General features: G+C 38.4%; 1 protein-coding gene across 8 annotated transcripts in view; it reads right to left on the bottom strand.

The window, feature by feature from the left end:
- The window catches only part of LOC150101398 (protein phosphatase 1 regulatory subunit 36), a 237,822-nt gene that overhangs the window by 199,118 nt on the left and 12,415 nt on the right, over nucleotides 1-26,289 (bottom strand). For 5 of the 8 annotated variants that reach the window (XM_090400614.1, XM_090400617.1, XM_090400618.1 and 2 more), the window contains exon 2: nucleotides 18,078-18,151. The exons of 2 other annotated variants lie outside the window; for them this stretch is intronic. In XM_090400614.1, coding sequence (XP_090256740.1) covers nucleotides 18,078-18,130 — 53 coding nt within the window. In that variant the 5' untranslated portion in view covers nucleotides 18,131-18,151. Of the gene's footprint in view, nucleotides 1-6,242; nucleotides 6,322-18,077; nucleotides 18,152-26,289 lie in introns of those variants that run through there. One more of the 8 variants, XM_090400616.1, reaches the window with a different exon arrangement.

The following is a 26,289-nucleotide window of genomic DNA, read 5'->3' as shown; positions in this document are numbered from 1 at the left end:
GAGCGACGGGGTGAAATATTATCATCTAATAGTGAGGTACTAGATAGATGTGAGATATGAGCTGAGGCCTACACTTCCTTCTTCCTACTCCCCACCTCCCCACCCGCCCTTCCCATCCTATTCCCTCTCCTCTCCCTTTCCCCTTTCCCATCCCCCTCATCTCCCCACCTTAACCTCACTGTCACTTCCCTTCCCTTCTTTTTCTTTCCTACTAGGGGCACTCTGACCCCGCTATTCTTCGTAGGCCAATGATGGGATTCCCCTCACTTTCACCCCAATCGCCAAGACGTGAAAGACAGCTCCAGTTCTGAAGAAGAAAGAACCTGTGCCTACCAGTCGAAAAGAGGATCCATTTCCCGCGGCTTGAAGAGAGAGCTCCATGCTCACTTTCTACAGAAGTACCTCGGCGTTGGTAAGACCTTTTTTCTTATTATTGGCTCTTTTACCCATTCCTTCTGGTATCTCTTTGCTTGTTGTGAGGGACACCGGGCGTTCCCCGACTTCGCCCTCCTTTACCTCCCCCCCCCTTCTACAGCCAGTAGTTAGGTCTTCCCCCAACAATGCCGTTATTCTTACCCAGAACTAGAATGCTTGGCATCGAAGTCAAGCGGCTCCCAGATGAGCGGACGTTAGTGAAAGCTCTGATTGATACAGTAGGGGCAGAAAACATATACGGTTTCACACTGTACTCAAAAGAAAGATTCCAAATTGTAGTTAAAAATGACCAAACAAGAAGCAAATTATTAGAAGGTTTTCCCTGTGCGGGACAAACAATTAAACCTTATTTAATAGGGAGTTTACGAAAAACGTTAAGAATAACTAGATTTCCCTTGGAATACCTGGAGAATGAAGACAACGTCAAGAAATTTTTTAGCCAATGGGGCGATATTATTAATATCAAAGCATTTGAACATCCAGATTACAAAGGCTGGAAAACAGGCGACGTTGAAGTACAGATGGATATGAAAAAGGAAGTTCCCAACTTCATTTTAGTGGGCCAAACAAGAGTCATGGTTAACTACCCGGGTGTTAAAAGATTGTGTTTCCGATGTAACTCTGAGGGTCACTTAAGGGCAGAATGCCCAAAACTACAGTGCAGAAATTGCAAATCAACAGAGCACAAAATAGTAAACTGCACAGAAGCTTGTCTTAAATGTGGGGACTTGATCCATAAAGTGGACATGTGCTCGCACAGAACAACCTCAGAAGCAGCCGGAGGGACCATAATAACGATCAGGGCTATACTCCTTGGTACACCTTAGGTATCATCAGGGAGCAATTTTCCAGAGCTCCGGCAACAGACCGAAAAAGAAACACTAGCAGAAAACACAACCTCCATGAAACCCGTAACGGGTAAGACACCCAGGGCAACCCGTCACATCAAGGAAATAACAGCCAACTTCGAAACCCGCAGCAAAGAGGAAGTTGTAACAACCAGCGCCCCAATAAAGCGCACAAGAGAGGCAGAAACAGAAGAGGCAAAAAAGGCTAAACAAAGCAGCCTACTCTCGTCAGAAAATGAAATGGACAACATCCAAACTACAAGCCAACACGAAGGCACCCAGCCCCTTGAGGAGGCGGTAACAAAGACAGGAAACCTATCCCCAGTAGCGGACCAACCTGCAGAACCCCATTCACATATCTGCAGCACGGACATTTATAGCATCACAGAAATGGAATTTCAAAACGACCTCGTTATGGATATTCCAAACAGCTCCGATAGTGAATCACAGGTGGAACATGTAGAGCAACAAACAGACAACACCCCCCCTTCCTCCAAATACCAACATGGATTTTAAAATTGCCACTTTAAACACCAACGGTTTACGCAACCCCTTTGCACAAAGCACTGTCTGGAAGTTAATGTTAAGGTATAAAATTAATATCCTCCTGATTCAAGAAACCCATTTTTATAAGCATTGGGACATGGAGAACTTCTCGAGAAGCTACCCAGTCACTAGCTACTGGTGCTTTGGGGATGCTCACTCGCGAGGGGTGGGGATACTAATTCGCCCCCCAATCGCGGGGGGAGTTCTTCAACGTCCAGAAGGACGCCATGGGACGTCTAATAACGGTAGACTGGAAGTACGGTGGCCGTACCATCCGGCTTGTTGCAGTATACGCCCCGAACAGCCCATACCACAGAAGCGGTTTCATCTCTGCCCTTGAAAACTACCTCTTGGGAGCAGAACACATAATAGTAGCCGGGGACTGGAATTGTGTGGAAGACACATGTTTGGACAAAGTAGGCGGGAACACAAACTCCGGAACTGGCGGAACCGCCACTCTAAAAAGAAAAAAAAAAATCAGCTAACGCCTTTTTATTCCCGTATATGGGAGTAGGCGAGGCCATTTAGCCCTATCTAACTTTTGGAGACTGAGTGGGCAGTTCAATCTCCACTGGTACCCAATCAGAGACAGATGGCCCAAGGCTATCACTAATTAAGCGGTACGCAGTGAAGAGAGACGGCTCAAATGTGCCGCCATCTTGTGGTCCCTAACCCTAACACAATATATTTAATGTCTGAAATAATGTGGGTTCTATGGTCGATTTTCTTGAGTTTACAGGACGAAAAACCCGAGTTTCCGGGAGGAAAAACCTGCTTGCCCGTGCCAGAGATCGACTAACTCGGGAACTGGTCGAAAAAAGGCTTAGAAAAATTTCCTCTAGTCGCCGACTAGACTCGAAACCAAGTCTTCCTTCGTGCGGCCAAGCGCGGCGGTGTGCAAACGCCACATCCACTGAGCTACACAGGCTAATACTCTAAAAAGATGCTGTGTAAATTTTGATCTCGTCGATGTCTGGAGGAGGAATAACCCATCGAAGGTAGAAACAACATGGTGCCGCAGCCAGATATCGACGAGACTAGATAGGATGTACGTGTCCCAAAACTTGGAACAGTATGTTCAAAGGACACATCACACCACAGCACACAACATGTCAACAGACCACAAATTGGTCATTTTAAAAATTACACTCCCAGAAGTTATGGAAACAGCCAGAGGTCCTTGGAGGCTTCCTCCTACCTTTCCCAGTCTTTTTAGCGACCAGCTACAGAAACTCTGTGATGAATGGACAAACATCAACTGGGACTGGGAAAACTGGCTGCACTTTAAGTGGCAGGCTAAGGAACTGTTTCAAAAATGGGGCGCGAAAGGGTCTACCAACAACGTAAACGGCTGAGGGATCTCTACAGGGAACTCGGCTGGTACCGGTCAAGTGAACGGAGCGGAGTTCCCTGCGGACATCTTATCAGACAGGTAGAAATAGAGCTGCAGTAAGAGTGGCAGAGTAGAGTCGATGACCTCGACTTTCGCACGAGACTATTTCAGAAATTTGGAAACACCCTCCGCCGCATTCTACAATCAACAACGGGTGGCAACAAACGATGAAAGAACGATTTACCAGATCAAGGAGAAAGGCCAGATTCTAAATTCAACCCATGAAATACTCCGTCACTTTCACCAGCAGTATCTCGGCATCTTCGCAGACCAGCAGGGCACGGATGACTTCAGTGAGTGGGATGTCAAACGTTTTCTCGAGCATCTTAGCGCCCTACATGACAGGCCGATAACTGTAGCTGAAATAAAAGCCACATGCAAAACGATTAAGACAAAAAAGACCCCAGGGCCAGAGGGACTGGGGATAGAATTCTATAGATCTATCAGGGACCTTGTACTGCCAGCACTAGTAAAGATCTTTAACGAATTCCTCACTTCGGGAAACATCCCCAAGGAATTCGCTAAGAGCTATACAATCTTTATCCCCAAAAAAGACCGAGATCGGACCTTGTCAAATAACTGGCGTCCCATCTCCTTAACTAACTTAGACTATAAACTTTTCGCAAAAATTATCTGTACACGCATTAAGGGCAGAATAGAAAACATAATAACAAGTTCACAGGTCTATGGAATCCCAGGTAGATCTATGGAATTTAATCTCTTCCTGCTAAGAGACCTAATCAGACTGGCCAAGGAAAAAAAATACCCCCTGGCACTTCTCTCCACCGACCTGGAAAAAGCGTTCGACAGTGTCAGCCACACGTACTTACAGGACACCCTAAAAAAAGTAGGCATAGGCCCGAGACTTCGGCGTACAATTAAACATGTACGCGGAGGCCTCGACACAATTGTCTATTAATGGGTTTCTGACAGAACCAATCCGTATAAAGAGAGGGGTTAGGCAAGGCTGCCCACTAAGTCCCCTTCTCTTTTCCCTAGCATTAAAACCCCTCATCAAAAGAATAGAGAACACCCCTGCAATTAATGGTATTCCACTGCCCCAAGTCTCCAAACAGTGCAAAATAGTAGCATATGCAGATGATGTAGTGGCCACACTCAGAGACTCTGAGTCTATCTGCATCTATCTTGACATACTGCAAAACTTCAGCATAGTCAGTGGTCTCCGAGTTAATGCCCAAAAAACCAAAATCAAAAATTTTGGAAATTTCCATAACACCGGACTTCCCTACGGTTTAGCGCTGCATACGCAGCCGCTAACAATACTAGGAGTTCCCTTTTCTGAGTCGCTAGCTTTACCAGTTAAAAAATTACAGGAAATAAGTACGGAAAAGATAAGTCTATTCAAACCGACCTTTTTCTCCTTTTATGGCAGAGCCACAGTGATAAAAACAATCATTACCCCAATGCTGATGCACACAGTCAATATCACAGGCATCACACTGCTACAAGAAAACCAATTATCCAAAAAACTCATAGATTTCTTCTGGAATGAAAAAAAACATGAGGTTAAAAAACAATACCTGCAACTAAAACATGAAGAAGGGGGGGGGGGGGTACACTCTGCCTGATCTCAAAAGCTTGCTTTATGCAAATACATTCAAAACTGTACGGAAGGCCTTAAACTCAAACCATATTTCAGGCCTCCTAATTAGATATTTTATAGGACTTTTCCTCCCCCTCTTTGGAACCACGGACTATGCTGGACCCCATGCAAGGGTTGTGCCCAAGTGGTACCGCACACTAGTAAAATCACTCGCAGTACTTAGAGACAAAGGAACAGAAATCCTCACACACAAACCAAAAGCAGTATACTGGGATTTCTTCCAACTCTCCAGGCGTGATACACCAAACCTCGGGGCAAACAATGAAATTCTCTTTAAAAACATCAAGAATAGCTGGGGACAGCCTTTTCACCGGGATCTGGCCTGGCGAATAGCTTATGGGCAGCTCCCGGTGAAACAGGTTAAATCTAGGTACGTACCCAGTCCGTGCGATCCCTTTTGTGATGTCTGCCGGGGCGTGGAAACGGTGGAGCATTTCTTTTATTTTTGCCCACCAGCCCAACGCGTCTGGCAAAGACTGAGCACAGCACTGGGAATCCCGATGCTATCACTAGAAGAGGTCATACACCTGCAATTCCCACCACCAGTCAACAAGACCCAAAAATTCGCCATTTTTTTAATTAACGTCTTAAAGTATCACATCTGGAAGGTACGGAAAAAATCCCAGGTACGGGACGCAAATTTAATGTACACAGGAATAAGGAAAGGTTTCTTTTTTTACCTTCCTAAATTTCTTGTGCAAGAGAGACATCTACTAGGCGACTTTAAATTTGTGAACAAATACTGCAAACCACCGAAAATATGCTTTCTTATACAGGGACGAATCAAGCCCTGTATATTTCTTTAGTATCTCCAAAACTCCACCTAACTCTCCCAAGGAAAAGTAACAACCACTCTGTTCTTCCTCGCCACAAAGCTTTCGCTGGCACGGTTTCCTTCACTCCAAATAAGGGGGGTAGATCTGAGAACCCGGGCTGCGAAGGCTTACTGCGAGGCGGTGCTGCTCCTTGTGAGCAGCATCTCCCGGGCCAGTCTTCTACCCCATTCTAAGTCCCAGTGGTACCAGGTCTGTGAGTTCCTTATTTTGTTCCCTTTCAGCTCAACTGACCGGACCTTAAGTCCTTTAATTTTTATGTAATTTATATAAAAAAAAAAATTAAAAAAAATAAAATAAAAATAAAAAATGTTCTAACTGAAAATATTGTTTTCAAAAAAGGTCAATGGATCTCCTTCATAGATAACTTACGAAATTATTAAGGATAAATTTATAAGTGAACTTTAGTCAAAATTTTTATGGTTAAATTTTCTTTTTTTTTTAACAGATAAATTGAGAATATGTGTCACAGACCAATTAGCCATATAAGGCTAAACAGGTTGACTGAGGCCTCTTTTACCTCCTATTATCCTACTCTATCTTTTATTATTCTCCTCTCTTACCGTTTGCTGACCCTCAGCATGCTTTATTCTCTAAAGGCCGATGATGAGAGACATGAACTCCCATTCAACCTCAATAAAGGTCAAAACTAGTCTGGGTAGTGGCCCTTCCCTTAATGCATAACATTAGACATATCTGCAAGGAGATGTGTTTTGCATTATAGGAGATACTGAGACAGGAGTGTTGGTAGCTTTCTCCACCTTTGCAACAAGTTTCCCCTGGTGTTGTATCACCTTACCCTAGTCCTGAAGATACTTTCAGGCGCAAACTTTGTTTGCTCACACTTGGATAAAGGATTAAACTAAATTTATTATACTCTAACCAAGTGAAAAATAAACTTTCAATGTTAGAAATTTTGTTGATTGGAAAATATGTGGCTATCAGGTGAAACTTCAAGATTCCACTAATCAGTTCCATGTTGGGTCTTTAGAGCAGAGTTTTCAAACTATGTAAAAAATAAATAAAAAATACAAAAAAATATATATAAAACTGATAAAAATAGAAAAAAAAATATCCCAAGCCTGCCCACAGTGCAAATGTACTAAATGTTGCATATAACCTTTTGGTGGTAGGAGCAACATAAATAAAAAAAAAGTTCAAAAATACCTAAAATATATGGGATTGACAATTCTACATCCAAGGATACTGCATTCGATTGCAATATCCTTGGGGGTAGAAATATAAGAGTCATATCAAATGAATATGACAAGAGTTATAGTCATTAGATTCCGTTAATGCTTTGATGGTGAAACATCAGAAAAATGAAGAAGAAATGTTATGTGCTCTGTTAATTAAGATTTTGACAACTCCAATTTTCTGAAAATATAATTTACAGAACTTTCATGCATATATCTGCCAGTATGTATCAGTAAGCTTCTGATATACACTGGCAGACAAGGTATCAGAGGCTATATATGAAAGTAAGATGTTTAAGAATGAGTGAATCAACTGTTGTATTTGCTTTATATTCTATCTCTCTGAATTGCTTGTTTGTTCCACACTGATGATGTACTGTTAATTTCAGGATGAAATAATTGTGTTAATTTCAATAAACTTATTACAGTGTCTGACATATTTTATTCTCTATTAAGTATGTCACAGGTACATGATATAACTATTTCATACACCTAATTATTATTATTATCATCATCAACCTTTCTAAAGAAACAAAACTGAATTTTCTCATCTGGCTCACAAAGTGTAACTCTAACCCTACTCCATACAGAAAAACAGGTATATAATCTGATCAGCTCAACTTTCTTCATGAAGCAGAATAATTTTTCATTCCTTCTACTTCTTTTGAACTTGGTTCACTGTAGGACTCATGCAAAACTCAAGGCAACTGTTAACCCCAGAACATTCTCTTAAAAAACATGCAGTGATATATCATCTGAATGCTCATCATGAGTCCTTTCTCTTTCCTTCCTTCCAACTGTACTCAAGCTCTGTATGATGAGACAATCACAAGGATAAAATGACTTTATGACTTCTTTATTTAATATCTTGGCTGTATTCTCTGCAGTGGTTATCATTCTACCATTTTCTTATTATTATTCTTATTCCTTCCCTCCTCTTTTACTTTGCAGTGTCGAGGATTTTCTATTCACTTAACTGCTACCGTATCGAGGATTAGGCGGTTAGTTCTATGCCTCCCAGTGCATCCTATATCTGTCGATGTGTGTGTTCATGGGCCAGGTTGCCTATTCTGGGGGATGAAAAACCCGAGTTTCCAGGTGAAAAAAAACCCTACCTCCACATGAGACTGGCTAACTCACCTTTAGTTGAAAGTGACCAGATAAAGGTTCCTCACGTCACTGATGGGAATCAAACCCAGGTCTTTCCAACCAAAGGGCTTTGTCTATACTGACTGAGCTACAGGGACTCTTCTACCATTTTCACCAACCAATATTATCCTTCAAAATCATTCTTTTTTATACTTGCTACATATCTGAAAGAATTTACTAGGTTACTCCTTGGCTTGATTGGATAATTTCAGCTCATAGTGTACTTTTGCTGTCCTGCCAAACAGTCACCTTCTTGGCCTGTCTTTGTACTTCCTGCAAAACTGATTATTACCATTATTCATCATATGATACCTCTACAATGTCCTCTTCCAAACTGCATGCTTAATCTCTTCATTCATCTATTTTACATCTACCTTATTCAGCCTTCTGTCCTTTGCAATACATTTTGGCACTAACACTGTCAAATAGCTCTTATCAGTGCCCAAAGAGTATCATCACTCTTCTACTTAAATCCTCATTCTACATTACATTCCTAAGCTGTCTCCTAGGCTTTTCATAATTACCAGATTTGTAGTTCCACACATATGCCAGCCTGGTTGGCCAAATGGTTAGCGTATCCACTCTTCAGCCAAAAGGCTGCAAGTTCGAATCCCACCGTGGGCATGGATGTTTGTGATTGTTTGTGAAAATACTAGTGGTGGTGGGCGGTGGATGGTGTTGGTGTAGATAATGATGGCAGTTACGGTTCACTGTAGTTGGTGGAAAGTTGCAGATTAGGTGCCTTCCCTCGATGAGTCTTTGGACTCCTTGGAGGTGTCACGTAATAATAATATATCCTTTCCTTAAAGAAGTCCTCACATGACTGGCACTATCCAGGTGATCACTTCATGATCACTCTCACCAGCTGGAGAGAAGTGCAAAATCCAACTCACAATAACATCCGCTGATGAAATGATCAGATTTCAAACTTTCAATCCTCATGTGCCCTCCTTTACATACTGCCTAAGATAGTTGTCTCTCAAGAACTCAAGAAATTGATTTTCCTTATTCCCAAATTCTATCTCTTCATTCCAATCTATATTGATATATTCCAATCCATAATCAAAATCACCCATGCTAATCACCCTTCCCTTGTTCACCAACTGAAGTTCCTTATACATTTCTTCATCATCACCCTCCATGTTCCCTAGCCTATAGCAGGATTCAACTAAATATCTCTTTCTGTCAACCTCCACCTCACGCAATAGAATTCTGCTGTTTCCTAACTAAACTGAAATCAGCAGAATTCTATTGCGTGAGGTGGAGGAAGAGATATTTAGCTGATTTTCATACCAATAAATTTGGTATGAAAATCAGCAATAAAAAGATAAAGACTATGAAAAGAACTCTTTCTTTTAAGGTTACACGGTGATCAGCACTCATATTTATGAATTTAGGGACATAAAACACATGTGGTGAAAAGATTATTTTACTGATTAATAATAACTTGACGTTTCAACCCCAGTATTGAGGTCATCATCAGAAGGATACATGTGTATAAGAACCAAGCTACATGTTGTTGCACTCTATACAGGTAAATTACATCTACGTTGTTAACTGATCTTTTTTCTTAGCCTGCCCTCTAGCTATAAAAAAAAAAAAAATTACCAATAAAAACTACAATAAACTCTGCTAAAGTCTTCACGTACTAGGATTTTTCTGAAATTATACAGTTTATATTGTTATATTACGATTATCTTCTGGATTTGTACAGTACAGGTTGCTATTGAATGTTCAGGAAAAAAAAAAAAAAAAAACACTTCACCAAGTCTTTTGTATTGAGATTTTTCTTTGTGGTTACTATGAAGATTACAGATGGATCCTCCACATTCTTGGAATGGTTAGACCATCATTTTTATTCAGATTCAGGTCATGTTTGAGCATTTCACATGCTTCCTTGAATTTCCGCTTGAACCAGGTTTTGGTGCAGTGTAGGGACTTGGTACCTTTCCAATCAATTCTGTGGTATGTTTGGAGTGTGTGGTCAGAAAGGCCGGTTTTTCCAAAATGGAGGTATTTTATGTGTTGTTTGTGTTCATCCTTTCTGATTGGGATGGTTCACCCTGTTTCCCCTATGTATGGTATGTTACATGTGCAATCTATTTTGTAAACCCCTGGGTGGGCTAGGTGTGGCAGAGGATACTTGGAAGAACTGAGAAGGTGTCTTAATTTTGTCGGGGGTTTAAAGGTGGTTTTGATGTTGTATTTGTGTAGTGTTCTGTCTATTTTTTCTGAAATGCCTCTAACATATGGTATAGCTATAGTGGCGGAGAGGATTCAGAGATGAGTGACCAAGCTGGTGAAATGTTCCCTATGAGGATAGATTGAGGTGTGCTGGTTGCAGAGTTTAGCTGACAGGCAGATGAGAGAGAGAGAGGATATTAAAGAAACTTATAAGTTACTAAAAGGATTGTATAAGATTGACACAGAAGAATTTTTTTCAATAAATGGGGAATAGGGGGAAAAACAAGGGGGGTCACATTTGGAAGTTGTCTAAGAGTGTGGTTAGTAAGGGTATACAGACTAGGTTCTTTACTTGAAGAGTAGTGAATGAGTGGAATGTATTGCCAGAGGTGGCGGTGAGCGTCCCAACAGCGAACAGGTTTAAGGTGATGTACAATATGTATTGTATTAATAGATAAAATGGATCTCCTACAACGAGTTTTTTGACTCCATGGAGTGCCTATATAAACAATAATAATAATAAATATGTTAGTCTACTAGACTTGGCAAGTCAATCAAACTAAGATATGTTATCATATCTTAGTACTACTATGCACAGATTTTTGGTCACCTGGCTTTCTCGGAGATGAAGAAGTGTGGACAACATCCAGACAGAAGTGAACAAGAATGTGACAATAATGCAGAATGCTCCATATAAGGATAAACTGAAGGTTGATGGGTACAAAAGAGCAAAAGAGTGAACATGATAGAAACTTATCAGTTACTAAAGGGGTTCTATAAGATTGATAGAAAGGAAATTTTTCAATAGATGATGAGTAGAGAGAGAGAGAGAGAGAGAACAAGGAGTCAGCCTTGGAAGTCATGTAAGAGTGGTTATCAGGGGATATGAGAACTAGACTTTCTGCATGGATAGTGATGAATGACTGGAATGGATAGCCAGAAGTGGTTGAGAGTGAAAGAATTTAAGGAGTAGTATGATAGGTATCATGTGAATAATGGATAGCATAGGCCTCCCATAATGAGTCTTCAGGTTCCATGGAGGTGCTCATAATAATAGTCGTAACAATAATAATATAATTTCATGCTCACTGCAGTCATTACTTTCCCATTCATAAACAGCTTCTCCATCTGACTTACACCAAAACCATTTAGATGTAATTCATTACTCTTAAACAATATCATTTATCCTTCAAATATTCTACACAAATTGCACTCCTTTTTTCTTCATAGAGCTCTACTAGCATGCTATTCATGATCTCTGCTCATGGTCTCAACTCATCAGTCATATCTACACAATTATCTTTTACTCTCCTGAACATCTGCCTGACATCCATTCTCACATTCTCCTCATTCCCAACCAAATCATTCATTTCTACTAACACTACCTACTCTCTCTTGCTTGCTTATTCCTCATATCCATTGCTTCAATCACTCAGCTCATTCTTCCTCCAGGAAAACAAATCTTGTGTACATTACCATTGGCCACATATCAAATAATCGAAACTCCATAAAATGCTACTCTCAAATCATTTATTACTTCTTTCATATGGTCATCTTTCATTCCATTTTCCTAACCCTTCCATTTGTATCTAAAATTCTTTTTATTTCAATCCACATATTATTATTATTATTACGTGACACCTCCAGGGAGTCCAAAGACTCATCAAGGTAGGATACCTACTCTACAACTCTGTCTCCAAGACTCAATCCACCCACTACAACAAACCGCAACTACCATCATCATGTACACCAACGGCATCTACTGCCCGCACACAGAAAATCACAAACATCCATACCCACAGTGGGATTCGAACCCGCAGTCCTCTGGCTGGAGAGCGGATATGCTAACCACTCAGCCAACCAGGCCGGCACCTGGTTGGCCAAGTGGTTATATGCAATGCCGTATTTAGGTATTTCCTGCCCCTAGGCCCGCAGAAAGTGCCGCCCTCATATTTAATGAGCATGCTGATTTACATGTATAACCTCTTTATATCGTAAATTTGTAATATAAATATATATATATTATGACTCACTCAAAATGTCCTAGAATATTCTACATCTTGCCACTCACTCAGCGAAGGTATTTATCATGTCCTCTGCCTGGAGAGCAGATACGCTAACCACTCGGCCAACCAGGCCGGCACCTGGTTGGCCAAGTGGTTATATGCAATGCCGTATTTAGGTATTTCCTGCCCCTAGGCCCGCAGAAAGTGCTGCCTTCATATTTAATGAGCATGTTGATTTACATGTATAACCTCTTTATATCGTAAATTCGTAATATAAATATATATATATTATGACTCACTCAAAATGTCCTAGAATATTCTACATCTTGCCACTCACTCGGCGAAGGTATTTATCATGTCCTCGTAGTCCAGTGCCCTTGTAATATCGCTCTCAATTTGTAGAACTGCCAAGTTAGTGAGCCTTTCTTCTGTCATAGTTGTTCTATGGTAGTCCTTCAACCTTTTGAGGGCGGAAAAAAATGATCGTTCAGCTGAGCAATTTGTTGCCATCTTACACAGAAAAATCGTAACAGCAGTGTCCAGATTGGGACATATACACTGCAGGGCTTCCTGTCGAATTTTCTGTGAAAGTTGTAGGAATTTATTTATTTCTAGACCATTTAATTTCAGGTTCACTCTGAAGTGCAGACATTTGTTTACAAATTTAGGTTCAATATCAGTCGAAAAGTGTTTTTGAAGTTTTTTGCCCCTTTTATGACATTCTTTTCATATCACATGCATTGTTGTAAGAAACCGGAACTCTTTCGAGAGGTTTTCATACAACCTCTTTCTTTGATTCATTTTGAATGAGAGACTGTGCAAAATTGTGTCATAAATATCAGTTTTGAAACTACCTGATGGATTGTACTCGTCTTCATTTTCGTTACTTTCATCTGTGCTGTCATCAAAAAACATGGTGGGCTTTTTTTCCTCTTTTTTTCTTCCTCATACAAGTCAACTCCACTAAGTTTCTTGCTCTGTTCTTCATAGAGTAACTCTAGTTCTTTGAAATATTCTTCGAGGGACACATACAGTTCACATACAGCTCCTATATCAATGTTTACACTTTGTAATTTCTTGCTTATGGAATTCATTCTTGCGAGAATATCACTCCATAGGCAGGTCATGATCCCAACCTCCAGTGACTAAAGTTGCCATAGAATCCCACTTGCTTCACATCGCATAACTTTCTTCTGGGTGGTGTCATTTTCAATTTCGGACAAAGTGGAAATTATTTCCTTTCATCTCTCACGAAGACTCCGACAGGCATCATCACAAGCTGACCAACGAGTAGGCGAAGGACGTTTGATTACTTTTGCAGAAGTTTCCAGGTGCTTTCTTAGAAACGCTCCACCAATGTGTTGAAGATGTGAAAAATACATACAGTTTCTGAAGGACATCAAAAAATGTGGAAGAGTACCAACCGGATTCGGCAGCGTAAGTGCCAATTAGAGAAAGAGAATGTCCAGCGCACGGTGTGAATTCTGCCAATGGATTTATTTCAAGAATTCTTGCTTGCAGTCCTGTGTACTTGTCTGACATGTTACTAGCATTATCATATGCCTGCCTCTGCAATTTGCTGCTTCAATTCCAAGCTTGTTTAGTGAAGTCAAAACCGCCTCTTGTAACTCTTCAGATTTGTGACTTACGTTAGGAATGAAATGCAATAAACACTCCACAGGAGTTCCATGTTCTTTCACATATCGTACAATGAAGGACAGCTGATAAACATGAGACAAGTCTGGTGTTGAGTCAACACTTATGGAATAGTACTTAGCTATTTTAAGTTCTTCCACAATAAATTTGATTACTTTCTTGCCCATTATTATAATAAATTCCTCATACATAGCAAAGGAAAGATATGACATGAAACCTTTTCCTTTTTTCCCGCTTTTGGCAATGTGCTCAGCAAGAAATGGATAAAATTCACTAATTAACTCTAGACACATCATTACATTTCCATTATGCACAGAACCGAAAATGTCATCCTTTCCCCTCAAAGCAAGTCCTCTACTGGCCAATGCTTTTACAACTGCAACTACTCATTTTAACACTGCCTTCCAGTACTTAATTTCTTCTTCCATTTGTTGAGTTATTTGTAAGTCAATTCTCCCTGCAAGATTTGCTCTTTGTTTCAGAGCTATCAGACAGTTCATATGACTAGTTGTTTTCTCGTGATGACATGACTGTCGTCAGCTCCCCCTCCACCAAAAAGACGACAAGGCACACAGAAGATCTTTCCAGTACTAGGAGAGTAAACAAGAAAATATCTTATTATTTTTTTGCCATTAATCAGATTCCTCTCAATGAGGTTCTCAGAAACATGTCGTACTTTGTCAGGATAAGTTCTTTGTGATTTTGAAAGATCACTATCTAAATTTTGTGGAAACCCATTAACTGCGATATACTCGAGTATTACGTCATTTAGAATCCATTCAGCTGGGTCATAACTCACTATCACCTGTGCTGCCAACTTGTTGGGATTTGTTGTAGGCACGTCATTTGAGCAGATTCAATTTTCGTCTCCTCAACCACTTCTTTTTCCAAATCACAATTACTATTAGCAGATAACGATGCAAAAAAACTGTCCAGTTTTCTTATCTTTGATACTACTTTGTTAATTTTCGCTTCCTTTTCTTTTCTCCTCTTCTTATATTCACTATAACTAAGTCGCTTTCTACCGTCACTCATATTTTAAAATTTAAATAGTAATTTAAAACACGCAAAAAGTATCGGAATGATTTACACAATTTATGACTTTTTAAAAGCAAAACAATAAAACAGTATTACCTCCACTCTGATGACAAGGGCACTGAAAACTCTAAATATAATTTCAGATTTAACATGTCTTAACTGCCACAAAGATATCAGGGTACTGAACTAAAGAGTTGAAGGAAGGGCAACAATTAACAATCTTAATTTGAATTTGAAATAATAAGAAGGAAAGGTTGTTACAGTTAGTAAAACCGACACAAAATTAATTAGCATCAATCTCTCCCAATGGCAATCCCTACTGCCTTTGTGTCAAGTTACCGACAACAATACGGTAGCTTTCCGTGCATGTGTCTCGGTCTGTATAGTTATGTTGCAGAATCTGATTTACATACCAATATACTTGCAGACTAAACTCACACTGAAGAAAAGAAAAATATTTCTCTACCTGTGAGTAGATGCGGCATATAAGGAACATGTTATAATTACAAAAATGAGAGCCTGGAAATCTCCGCAGACCCTCAAAATTTGCCATTCTAGGCCCAGGCCTATACGGCCTATACCTAAATACGCCACTGGTTATATGCTCCATCTCTTGCCTCATCTTCACCACTCCACATTCAAGTCTTAAATTACTGTTTGCTATCATTTATACTCCCTATCATGCCATCAGTTGCATATTATAACACAATTCAATTCATTATTACTACAAGAAATAGATCATCATCATCAAATTCCTGCCATGTACCCTCAAGGGGTGTACAGGGTATGATAGTACTACATGAAAAATTTACATCATTACTAACTTCCTATGTACAATTCTCCTCCAAATCAGTCTGTTACTTGTCAAGACTCCAACATTATCAGATCTTATATTTCTATCGTCTAAGGCACTTTGTACCGTATCAATCCACCTATATCTTGGTTTTCCTGTGAGTTGTTTTCCTGCCAACCTGGCAGAGAACACTTGTTTTGCTAATCTTTCCTCTCCCATTCTGTTTAAGTGACCATACCACCTCAGATACACAGATTTCCAGATCGACAAAACTTAAATACAGATCTTTGTTATATTCCCATGATTTCTCAACTATTTGTCATAAAGTGAAGATCTGATCCTGACAGCCTCTAGTTGGCCTGAATCCAGCTTGTTCTTCACCAAGCTTTTCTTCCACAATTCTTCTCAACTGTTTCTCAAATATACTTGCATAAATCTTACCAGGAACACTCAGTAGGAAAATACCTAAGTAATTCTCACATTCAGTTTTATTTCCCTTTATAGATATGGGTACTGTGAGAGCTCTACTCCAATCATCTGGAATTCGTCCCTCTGTCCAGACCTTCTGAACTATACAGTGCAGCCACTGTAAGACTTTTATACCACCATACTTCAGCATTTCTGGTCGAATATCATCTACTCCTGCTGCCTTTCCACATTTCAAGCCTTTGATAGCTTTTTCCACTATAATTATGGATATGTATTACTGATTGTATGCCTATTGAGTGTTTTTTTTACCACTGTGCTGTCATCTCTGCTTGTTTTATTTAGCAATTTTTCGAAGTAATTACTCCATACTTCAAGGATATCTTTTTCTCCAGTTTTCATGTCACCTTTATCATCTCTAACTCCTTTTACAGCACTCTTTCCTCCATTCCTAAGCTTCTTCAACAACCTCCAAAATAATTTGCCACCTTCTTGATACTTATTTTCTATGTTCTTGCCATAGTTCTCCCATTACTTTTGTTTAGCTAGTTTTACACAGTGTTTAGCTTTCTTACATTTGTCTCTGTATTCTGTAAGAGCACAAGTTGACTTATTTGCCAGGAACTTTTGATAAGCTTTTTTCTTTTGTTTAAATGCCTCTTTAACTTCCTGTGTTCTAAGGAGTTCTGATTTTTCTATCCTTGCAGACAACCTCGCCACATGCCTCTCTGGCTGAATCAATCAGGGTTTTCTTCAAAACTTGCCACTAAATCTCCTCATATTTTTTTCAATAATCTTTGTGTATTTTAGTCTACAGTTCACATCTGAGAGCTGCTCAACTTTTATTTGCTTTAAAACTTTCTTACATGTTATTCTTTTCAATATGAAATTCGATTTTATCCTGCTCAAGACTAAATAGTGATCACTTCCAATTTCAAATCCTCTGTATACTCTGGTGTAGGACACCAGAGTGTACAGAAGAAAACAGGGAGTGTACAGCGAGAAAACATCACTATCAACAATAACATAGTCAATGAGACTTTTCTTATTTCTTGCCTCTTCTCTCCATGTGAATTTGTGCACATTTTTATGTTGGAACATGGTGTTAGTAATAACCAGTCCATGTCGTGAGCAGAAATCCAACAGGTATTTGTCATTATTATTAGCTTTGCTCTTTTCTCCAAATTTTCCCAAAATATTTTTGTATGTCTGACAATCATTTCCTACTCAGTTATTTAGATCCCCAACAAGGACCAACTTTTACTTTTTCATTGTGTCAGTTGCTTTCTCTTAAGCCTCAAAAAATTCCTCCACTTCTACCTTAGTAGAACCTTCTGTGGAACCATAGGCACAAATAAGTCTCATTGTCCAGTTTCCCATTCTGATATTTGCCCAAATCACTCTACTAGTTTATTACATACAAAATAGTTACATACAAGTATATGTGAAACTTCTATTTGCATGCCTGGATATACAATAAATATAGATAAAAAGAAGAATGTAATTTCCTCAGTGGCATAATCATCCTACTGTGAACACTAAAGACAGTACACTTAGGGAAGGAGAAGTCCAAGTGTCCACTGAAGGTGCTCAAGAGGAGCTTAGCAAAAGTTTGAAATAATGAGGACAGGAAAAGGGTTATAGTAGTAAATTTTTATATAATACTCTATTAAGCAAAAATCTTTTACAATGAAACTGAAAATTTCATTATAATGTGATGATATGCAATTTGGTATTTTTTCATACTCAACAATTACTGATGAGAACTGATGACCTTTGAGAGTTTAGCACATCAATGGTGTGTGCTATAATTTTCACTATAACTGCATGCTATAAGGAAATCAGCATTCAAAGCAAGTGTGTTATGACCACGTAATACATTTAATTGTGGCAAGGAATCTGGAACAGGTGTTTAGTAAATTTTGCATAATTAATAATTATTCTTGTTACCCTGTGAAGCATAACTTTTTCTTCTCAAAATCCCATGACCAGTTCTTTGGCATTATTTTTCACTAGTTTCTGAGCTGCAAAAAAAAAAATATATAATCTTTAAAATGTATTGAGCAAAGTAATTTAAATGACTATCAAACTGGTGTATAGTTTTTTGTATCTCATCTTCCTGAAACACTATCACTGGCATACTTGTTTAATTATTATTATTAACAGACCTCCATGAAATCATAGCCTTTAATAAATTTAGTTTAATCCTTTATCCAAGTGTAAGCAAACAGAGACTTATTCAGGGAGTCCCCAACATGACCACTTTCATATATGTTATAGTGTATCTTAAACCCATTCACACTATCCAGATTCACAACACCTTCTAGCAATCTATTTCACTCCCTAACCACCTCATAAAAGATCTTCTTGTCACTCCCCCAACTAAGTGCATTCCTATTCTGTATTTAGGGAGGGTCTCCTATTCTTTCTCTCTCCACACTATGAATAATTCCTTTCCATATTAATCCAATAAAATTTCTTCACAACTTGAATGTCTCTATCATATCACCTCACAGATAAGAGGAAATATGATAAGACTGCAAATCTTGTCCACCTGATGGAACAAAGTTCTACAAGACAGTATGCAGCATTATATTTCTGCCCTCCAGAGTGTAAAATGAATTTAGAAACATTAAAACAGCAATGTCTCTTTCTGTTCAGGTTACTAACTTATTTAAATCTTCAAATAACTTTGCATTAACAACAGTTCTTATGATTCTTTCTTCAACTTTGCATCATCAACAAACAAACAAACAAACAAATTAAATATCACCCTTTCAAATTACATCATCGTCCTTGGACTGCTTTTAACTTATTTAGTGCTCATGTAAAATAGATGATTTTTATCTGTTTTATTGTTTTTTCTTAAAAAATTAGTGTTTTATAATATATTAGTGCTGATTTTTGTTTTCATAGTATTTTGTTTTTACATACATATATATTTTTAGGGAGATATTGCAATATTAAATAGTGTTGGAAAATGATACCAAAAACATGAATCAAGTGGCAACAAAACAGAAGGCTAACAAGAACAGCGAAGTGGAGAACAAGAATATCTTTATCAGACAACTAACCTGTGAAATTTCAAAATTAAAGCAGACGACACAGGAATTACAAAAATTTTAAATATGTTTAAAGGAAGACAGATTATAAGAAATTATTATTATTATACAGGTTCTTCTTCTTCCACTTTCTTCTTGCTGTGACTTCACTCCAAAATGCTAATATGATTGTGCCTTATAATATATCTCATGCTGCATCAGTTGTCATGCAGAATAATCAGAGACATGTTCAAGGCTTAGGCATAGGGGCCTGTTCAAGAAGTATATTACCGTCTCCAACAAAAGTCAGTGATATTGTGAATGAGCAACACAGAAGGTACAAGATTAATCTTAAAAGGGAATTTTACAAAAGTATATGGAATGTTTGGGGTCTACAGATGGGTACTCTTGAGATTGTAAAGAGATGGACAGGCATAAAATTGACATCCTGAGAATTACAGAGACCAGATGGAATGGAGAAGGTTACTTCAAAAGACAGGATGGTAAGCTAGTTGTTTACTTCGGTGATGACTCAAAGAATGATGGGTAGCTATGATACTAAGACAGCTAAGGAAAGAAGTCGACTTGGTTATAACCCTGTTAATGATAGGATAATACTTTCTATTAGACTTTAGGCTCAGCCTAATAATGAATCAATCATGATAGTTTATGCACCTTACATGGATAGGCCTGAAGAAAAGAGTGAGGAATTCTATGAAAATTTACATACTGTTTTGGACTGCCTACCAAGGAGAAACATACTTGACACCTTAGGGCACTTAAATGCAAAAGTGGGAAAGAGTATGAGAGTTAGGTCAGAGTGTGGCTTGTTTGGTCTGGATGAACGTAACACCTGTGGTAAAAAACTTCGAATTTTCCCATGCTAACAGATTAGTTATTACCAATACCTGCTTCCAGAAACACTCACAATGGACCTATACTTGAATATCTAACATTGATGGGTCAAGGCACCAGACTGATTACATCCTGGCTCTCCAGCAGTGGAAGACAAGCATCTCTGATGTGCAATGAAGAATATAAGAGATTACATAGAACAGCCATCAAGGACAAGGAAAAGTTCTATACTAATAAATGTGAAGGGATAGAGTTCCGAGTGAGGAGGCACAATTATAAAAGGATGCTTTATTTAGTTTGTGATCTAAAGCACAAGTTTAAGCCCAAATTGAATGTCATCAGACAGGAATGGAGCGTTACTAACAGAAGAATTGGAAATCAAAAACAGATGGAAAGAATACTGTGAGGAACTGTACAATAGAGTTGATAAAGAAAATTTGGAGGGGCCCTCCCACCAGGAAAATTTTGATTTGGAACCTCTTCCACTTAGGCATGAAGTTGAAAGAGCAGTTAAGCAGCTTAACAGCAATAAGGCCCCAGGTTCAGATGGAATTCCAGCAGAGTTAATTAAGGCCACAGGGAATGGAGAGATAAGAGTGTTTCATAGATTGATTACAAGGATATGGGATACAGGATCATGGCCTAGAGACTGGAAGAAGTCAGTTTCATACCACTACATAAGAAGGGAGGTATGAAGGCTTGAAAGAACTATAGAACTATTAGTTTAATATCTTATGCAAGCAAATTTTATTGAAGATCATGCTAAATAGGATTGAGGCTAAAGTTGAGGAAGAGATGCCCGAGGAACAAGCAGGTTTTAGGAAAGGTAAGGGCACCAGAGATCAGATCCTTTTCCTCAGACAGATTTCTTTAGACTTTCCCTCATAATCATTTCCATGATTATGAGGGAAAAAACACTATGTGTTTGTCTGGTTTGGACTTATTAAGCAAGTGCAAGAATGGCATCATAAGCTAGGCATTACACATGAATAGAGATATGCAAGTTGTCCAACTGATCATTCAGACTACAGAATTATACAAAACACATGCAGTTGGTGATATATTATTGTATTGTATTTAAATGTATTGAAATATATTTTAAATATATTTCAATACATTTAAAAAATGCTTAAATGATGGAATATCAGAATGTGTTCCTAGAGTTCAAAGAATAAATAGAGTAAGAATGAAATGAATGTGCAATCTTATCAAGAGATTCTGTTACACCTGATATCTTAGGAATATAGTATTCTCAGCTATCATGGTGTAACATGAAGAATAAATATCATAAATTAAAACCCCTGCATAAAAAAAAAATGAATTATTTAATGGAAAATTTCTTGCATCCAGTAAAATGTATAAAACGTAAGGGTTATTGTTAAAGTAGCTGATAAAGGAAGGAATGTATTAATATTGTAATATGACTTAAAATAAGAAATTCTAACTAAATAAGTAGCTAACAAAGGAAAGTATTGATTAATATTGTAATACGATAAAAAATGAGAGAATTAAGTAAATAAGTAGAAATGGGCGAGTCATAAAATACGTTATGTGGGAGATTAAGTTATTAAGTAGAATTCATAGAAAAAGTTTGAAAGGGGATTAAGTCAGGCTAGCACAAGAAAAGCAAAGCTATCGCTTAGGGCCGATCCCCGGATTGATACATTGAGAACGGGCTTGCCGATCAAATGACGTTTGGCAGGAAATCGCCACCCTAATTGGTCGATGATTAAAAAACAAGTAGAAGGAGGAGAAAGGAAGTAAGAAAAGGTGCTGTTAGGGAAGCAGCTATAAAAGGGTTGGTAACCCCCTGGAGAGGGCCTTTTTTTTGGATAGTCGCTTTTGGCCTTGGAGTTTGGTTTTGGTTCTGGTGGAGTTCATGGGGTTTTCCTGAGTGGCGACAGGGGTGATATCTCCTCGTCACAACACGGAAACGAAAGTGAGTGGGATTTCGATTCCCGTTTTCCCGAGTAGGAAGCAAAGGAAAAATTGCCATAAAGTCCTAGAAAAGGAGGGATCTTCTTCGTTTCGACGGCAGTGATAACTACGCAAAGCAGAAAGCTGTAAAGAGATCGATGTCCTCGTTGCTAATAGTACAGCAAATATATGTGTGTTAAAGTATTCCAGAGTTACGAGAAGTTATACCAGAGGTTCGTTTGGAAAAGAATAAAGACCCATACGAAAAGCTCAAGAAAGGTACTGTAAATCATAACCTATGTTAGCTAGAAATTTATCTGTGAAAAGTATCGTGATTCCAATATAGAACTGTTGAAGTTATACTAGGACTTTAGTATATGATAGAATGTGTTATGTGTAGATTGACTAGTGTTAAAGATTTGTGAATGATTAAGAGTCCTAAGGTATTTTTGCATGTCTGTTATATTGCACAAGATATTTAAATGACATAATTGTGTGTTAGTGCAAATAACTGTATAACGGAATAGTGTAAATTAAGTAATTACGTATCCTAAGAATTGAATGCCTAATGTAATGTATAAAATAATTGAAATGTCACAAGTATGTGTTAGCAGTGAATGATTTGTTAATCTACTTCAGTATGAATAATCAGAGAGTGTGAATTGATCTAATTTGTTCACATCAGGTGAATTTATGAATTAATGTGTATGGCGGCATAATCACAAATAGCCATATTGCTTGTAATAATTTAATTTTAGTCTATAAGTATTTTAGTTTAGTACATGAATTGTACCATGTTTAGAAACTTAATAAATCTTTTGTTCAATGATAAAAGAGTTGTCTGATGTTGCTAATCCAATTCACCGCTTAAAATCATTGTACCTAATCACGCGGGAAATTTAAAGTTGAGGAAAGAGATTAAGAGTCACGACTGCAATAATATTTAAATACTAAGAGATATATTCGAGATTGACTTTCTCCCTATTTATGACAACATAAATGGTGCAGTTGATAACCACTTGAAAATATTGTACTTAGTCACGTGGAAAATTTAAGTTGAGAATCGAGTTAAGTGTCACGACTGCAATAGTTACACTTTCAGATATATTTGAGTTCTTTCTCCTTGTTTATGTATGAAATATCCTAAACTAAATATCCCAAAAGGCGCAGTATAAATACAAATATTAGGGGTACTACGGGGAGCAATGACTTAGATATTGGTATAAGTTTTGGTAAAATCTCGGGCATAGAAGTTAGAAGAATATAGATAAAAGGAATTTGTAAGATTAGAGTAGAAATCATAAATTGGGACACAACAATTCTTAAGAAAAAGATGATATGGAAGAAATAATGTGTGTGTAAGGATGATGTCAGTTATGAAAGTTATAAAATGTAGGCTAAAAATGTCAGCACTATTGTATGGAAATCTAAATGTGAGTATGAAAAGAAACTGGCTCTACAAGCTAAAGACTACCCAAAAGAATTCTATCATTATGCTGCAAATAAAATGAAGAATGGGTATGAAAGAATAACTCTATTGAATGTAAATGGTATGCCAGATGACAGACACAGAAGAGATTCAACTAACAAGTGCCAAACCCAGGTGTGTGCAACGTTGAGCTCAATGCTATCTCTTCACTGAATGAAGAAACTAAGGTGTATGAGGAGGAGGCACTAGAGCTATTGCATAAGCTAGATAAGAATTCAACAATAGAGACTGATAGGAAAAATATAAATTGAGTCTCAGACCAGAGAAGATTCCTCAGGAGTGGAAAGAATGTATGATATATTGCACAAGGGTGGTGCAAATTGTGGAAAATTTGGTAGGAGCTTGCATATAGAAATGGATTGAAAGGAATCAATCTTTGCAATGAACAGCATGGATTTACTAAGGGAAGGTCATGTTTGAGCAACTTGCTCACATTTTATAATTATGTTAAGGTTTGAGCCAAACACGAGGAATGGATACACATGATACTTTTGGGTTGTGCTAGGACTTTTGACAAGATACAGCATGGAAGGCTATTGATATGGGATGAAGGCTGAAGGATATGGGATTGGATTATAAACTGTTAGCTTGGATAAGAGGATGGCTGACTGGAAGTTATACGAAAGAGTGGTATATTGAGGGATGTGAGTCTGCAAGATTTAAGGTGACCAGTGGTGTACCACAGAGATCAAGGCTTGGTCCACTGTTATTCAATTGGAATTGCATTTATACACTGGTTTAACAGTGTTTCCATTTTTGGAAACAGGCCTGGAACTCTTTTTCTGAAATACTCTTGAGTTCCTTTATCACATTATGTTGGATATCAGCGATATCAGAAAATCTTCGTCCTTTTAGCGCAGTTTTTAATTTTGGAAACAGCCAGAAATCACAGGAAGCTAAGTCTCATGAATAAGCAGAATGACCTAATTCGGTAATCGTTTTTTTGGCCAAAAACTCTCTCACAATGAGCATATTATGACTTGCCGCATTGTCGTGATGGATGATCTGCTTGTTAGGCCACAATTCAGGTCTCTTTCTCCAAACAGAATCTTGTGATCTTTTCAGCACCTCTAAATAGCATTGTTGGTTGACCATTTGTCCCTGTTCAATGAATTCATAGTGGATTATCCCCTTGTGATCAAAGAACACACCAGCATGGGTCTTGAACTACAAACGTGACATGCATGCTTTTTTCGGATGTGGCAAACTCGGGGTTTTCCACTGCATGCTCTGGCGTTTTGTTTCGAGATCGAACTGGAAGCACCAGGTTTTGTCACCCATAATTACTCTCGGAAAGATGTGCTTATTTGCAGAAAGATCAGTCACAACTTGAACCTACTGTGGCTTCTGTTCACCTGTCAAGATCCGAGGCACAAACTTCACAGAAATCTTTCGCATACCCAATTCTTCAGTTAAAATTATCCTGACAGTTTCTCGATTAATTTGCAATTCATCAGCCATTAATTGCACACTTACTGGTTTGTCAGACCATACCAAACCTCTCACTCTGTTCGCATTTGGTCCCTTGTTTTTGTTTTTGGCTGCCCACTTCTGAAGTCGTCGTTCACATCATCTTGTCCACCTTTGAATCTCTTATGCCACTCAAAGACAATTGACTTTTTCAGCATATCCAAACCATATGCCACTTTCAACAGCTCCAAAGTTTCAGTAGGCTTGAGGTTTAAGCATGCGCTAGTTAAATCATGTACAAACACGATTACTCACGTGACCCCAAACAAATTACCAGACGGACGATATTATGCAGCCATTCCAGAAATTAAATTGTCATACCTTGTATGCGAAAAAGGCAGGAGATTGTGACAAGCTTAGGAGGCAGCTCAAAGCAGTGCCATGGCATAAAAATCTCTATGGGAGATTAAGGAGTATGTGAAGAAAGCAATATCAGATTATATAGGTAGGAGTTAGTGGATGAGTAGTCATGAAGCTGGGAAGGTTTATGCAGAGAAAAGCAAACTTACAAGCAGTACAATACATAGGCAAGAAGAGTAACCAGCAAGCTCGCATGAAGCAGGAATAAGCAAGAAAGCTGACCAGCATGGTAAGGGAGGAAAAATCAGAATATGGGAGGAAATTACTCCAGCAGGTGAAAGGAAATCTCAAAGAGTTCTTTTGTTATTTATTCATTTAGTGCATGGATAAAAATACAAGAAATTAATGAGCAAATCCATATACAAACTGACAATTCATTCAACCAAATGAAGGCACTATCTGGAAATAAATGCAAGTTCTTGAGACATCTAGGGAAAGAATGTGTGGGGTAGTCATCAGTAATATGATGCTTAGTCTGCACAGTATTACCCACGCAAAAGGGTAACTGTGAACTTCTCCAGATCTCTGGATGTAATAAGTGGACAAAGTGGCCTTGTCTGGTCCTAAATCTGTTTAACTGGGTCCAGAGGTGTCATGATAGATTAAATCCTGGAGGTCTGATAGTTGCATCTTTAATCAGGTACTTGTTTGTAGTTTGTTCCATAGTCTTCTCCACCAGTCCTGGGGACAATCATTTGGTATTTCCAAACCAGATGGAAGATCTAAAGGTAAGGGGATAGCTAGGGAGGGGGAGAGATCTTAATATATAGGACGGTACATGTTATTTCTGATTTTATTTCTTTGATGGTAGCTTCTTCTCTTTTTAAGTATCTAGGAGTGATGTGGAAAAAAACAGGCAAATATGGGTAAGGAGTAGATCTTAAGGTACCAGAGATGGTTCTCATTATTATGTTAACTTCATTGTTATGTTAAACATGACTCTAATGGACTATGTGTCCATTAGAGTCATGTGGTAACTTCAGCTCCAAACAGGCAAACAATACTCTGCCACTGAGAAGACCAGAGCCAG

This window comes from Typopeltis vanoorti, chromosome 11 (assembly GCF_054136105.1).
Source record: "Typopeltis vanoorti isolate ZY-2024b chromosome 11, IOZ_Tvanoo_1.0, whole genome shotgun sequence".
Taxonomy (NCBI): Eukaryota; Metazoa; Arthropoda; class Arachnida; order Uropygi; family Thelyphonidae; genus Typopeltis; species Typopeltis vanoorti.
This window is presented reverse-complemented; position numbering and strand designations above follow the sequence as displayed.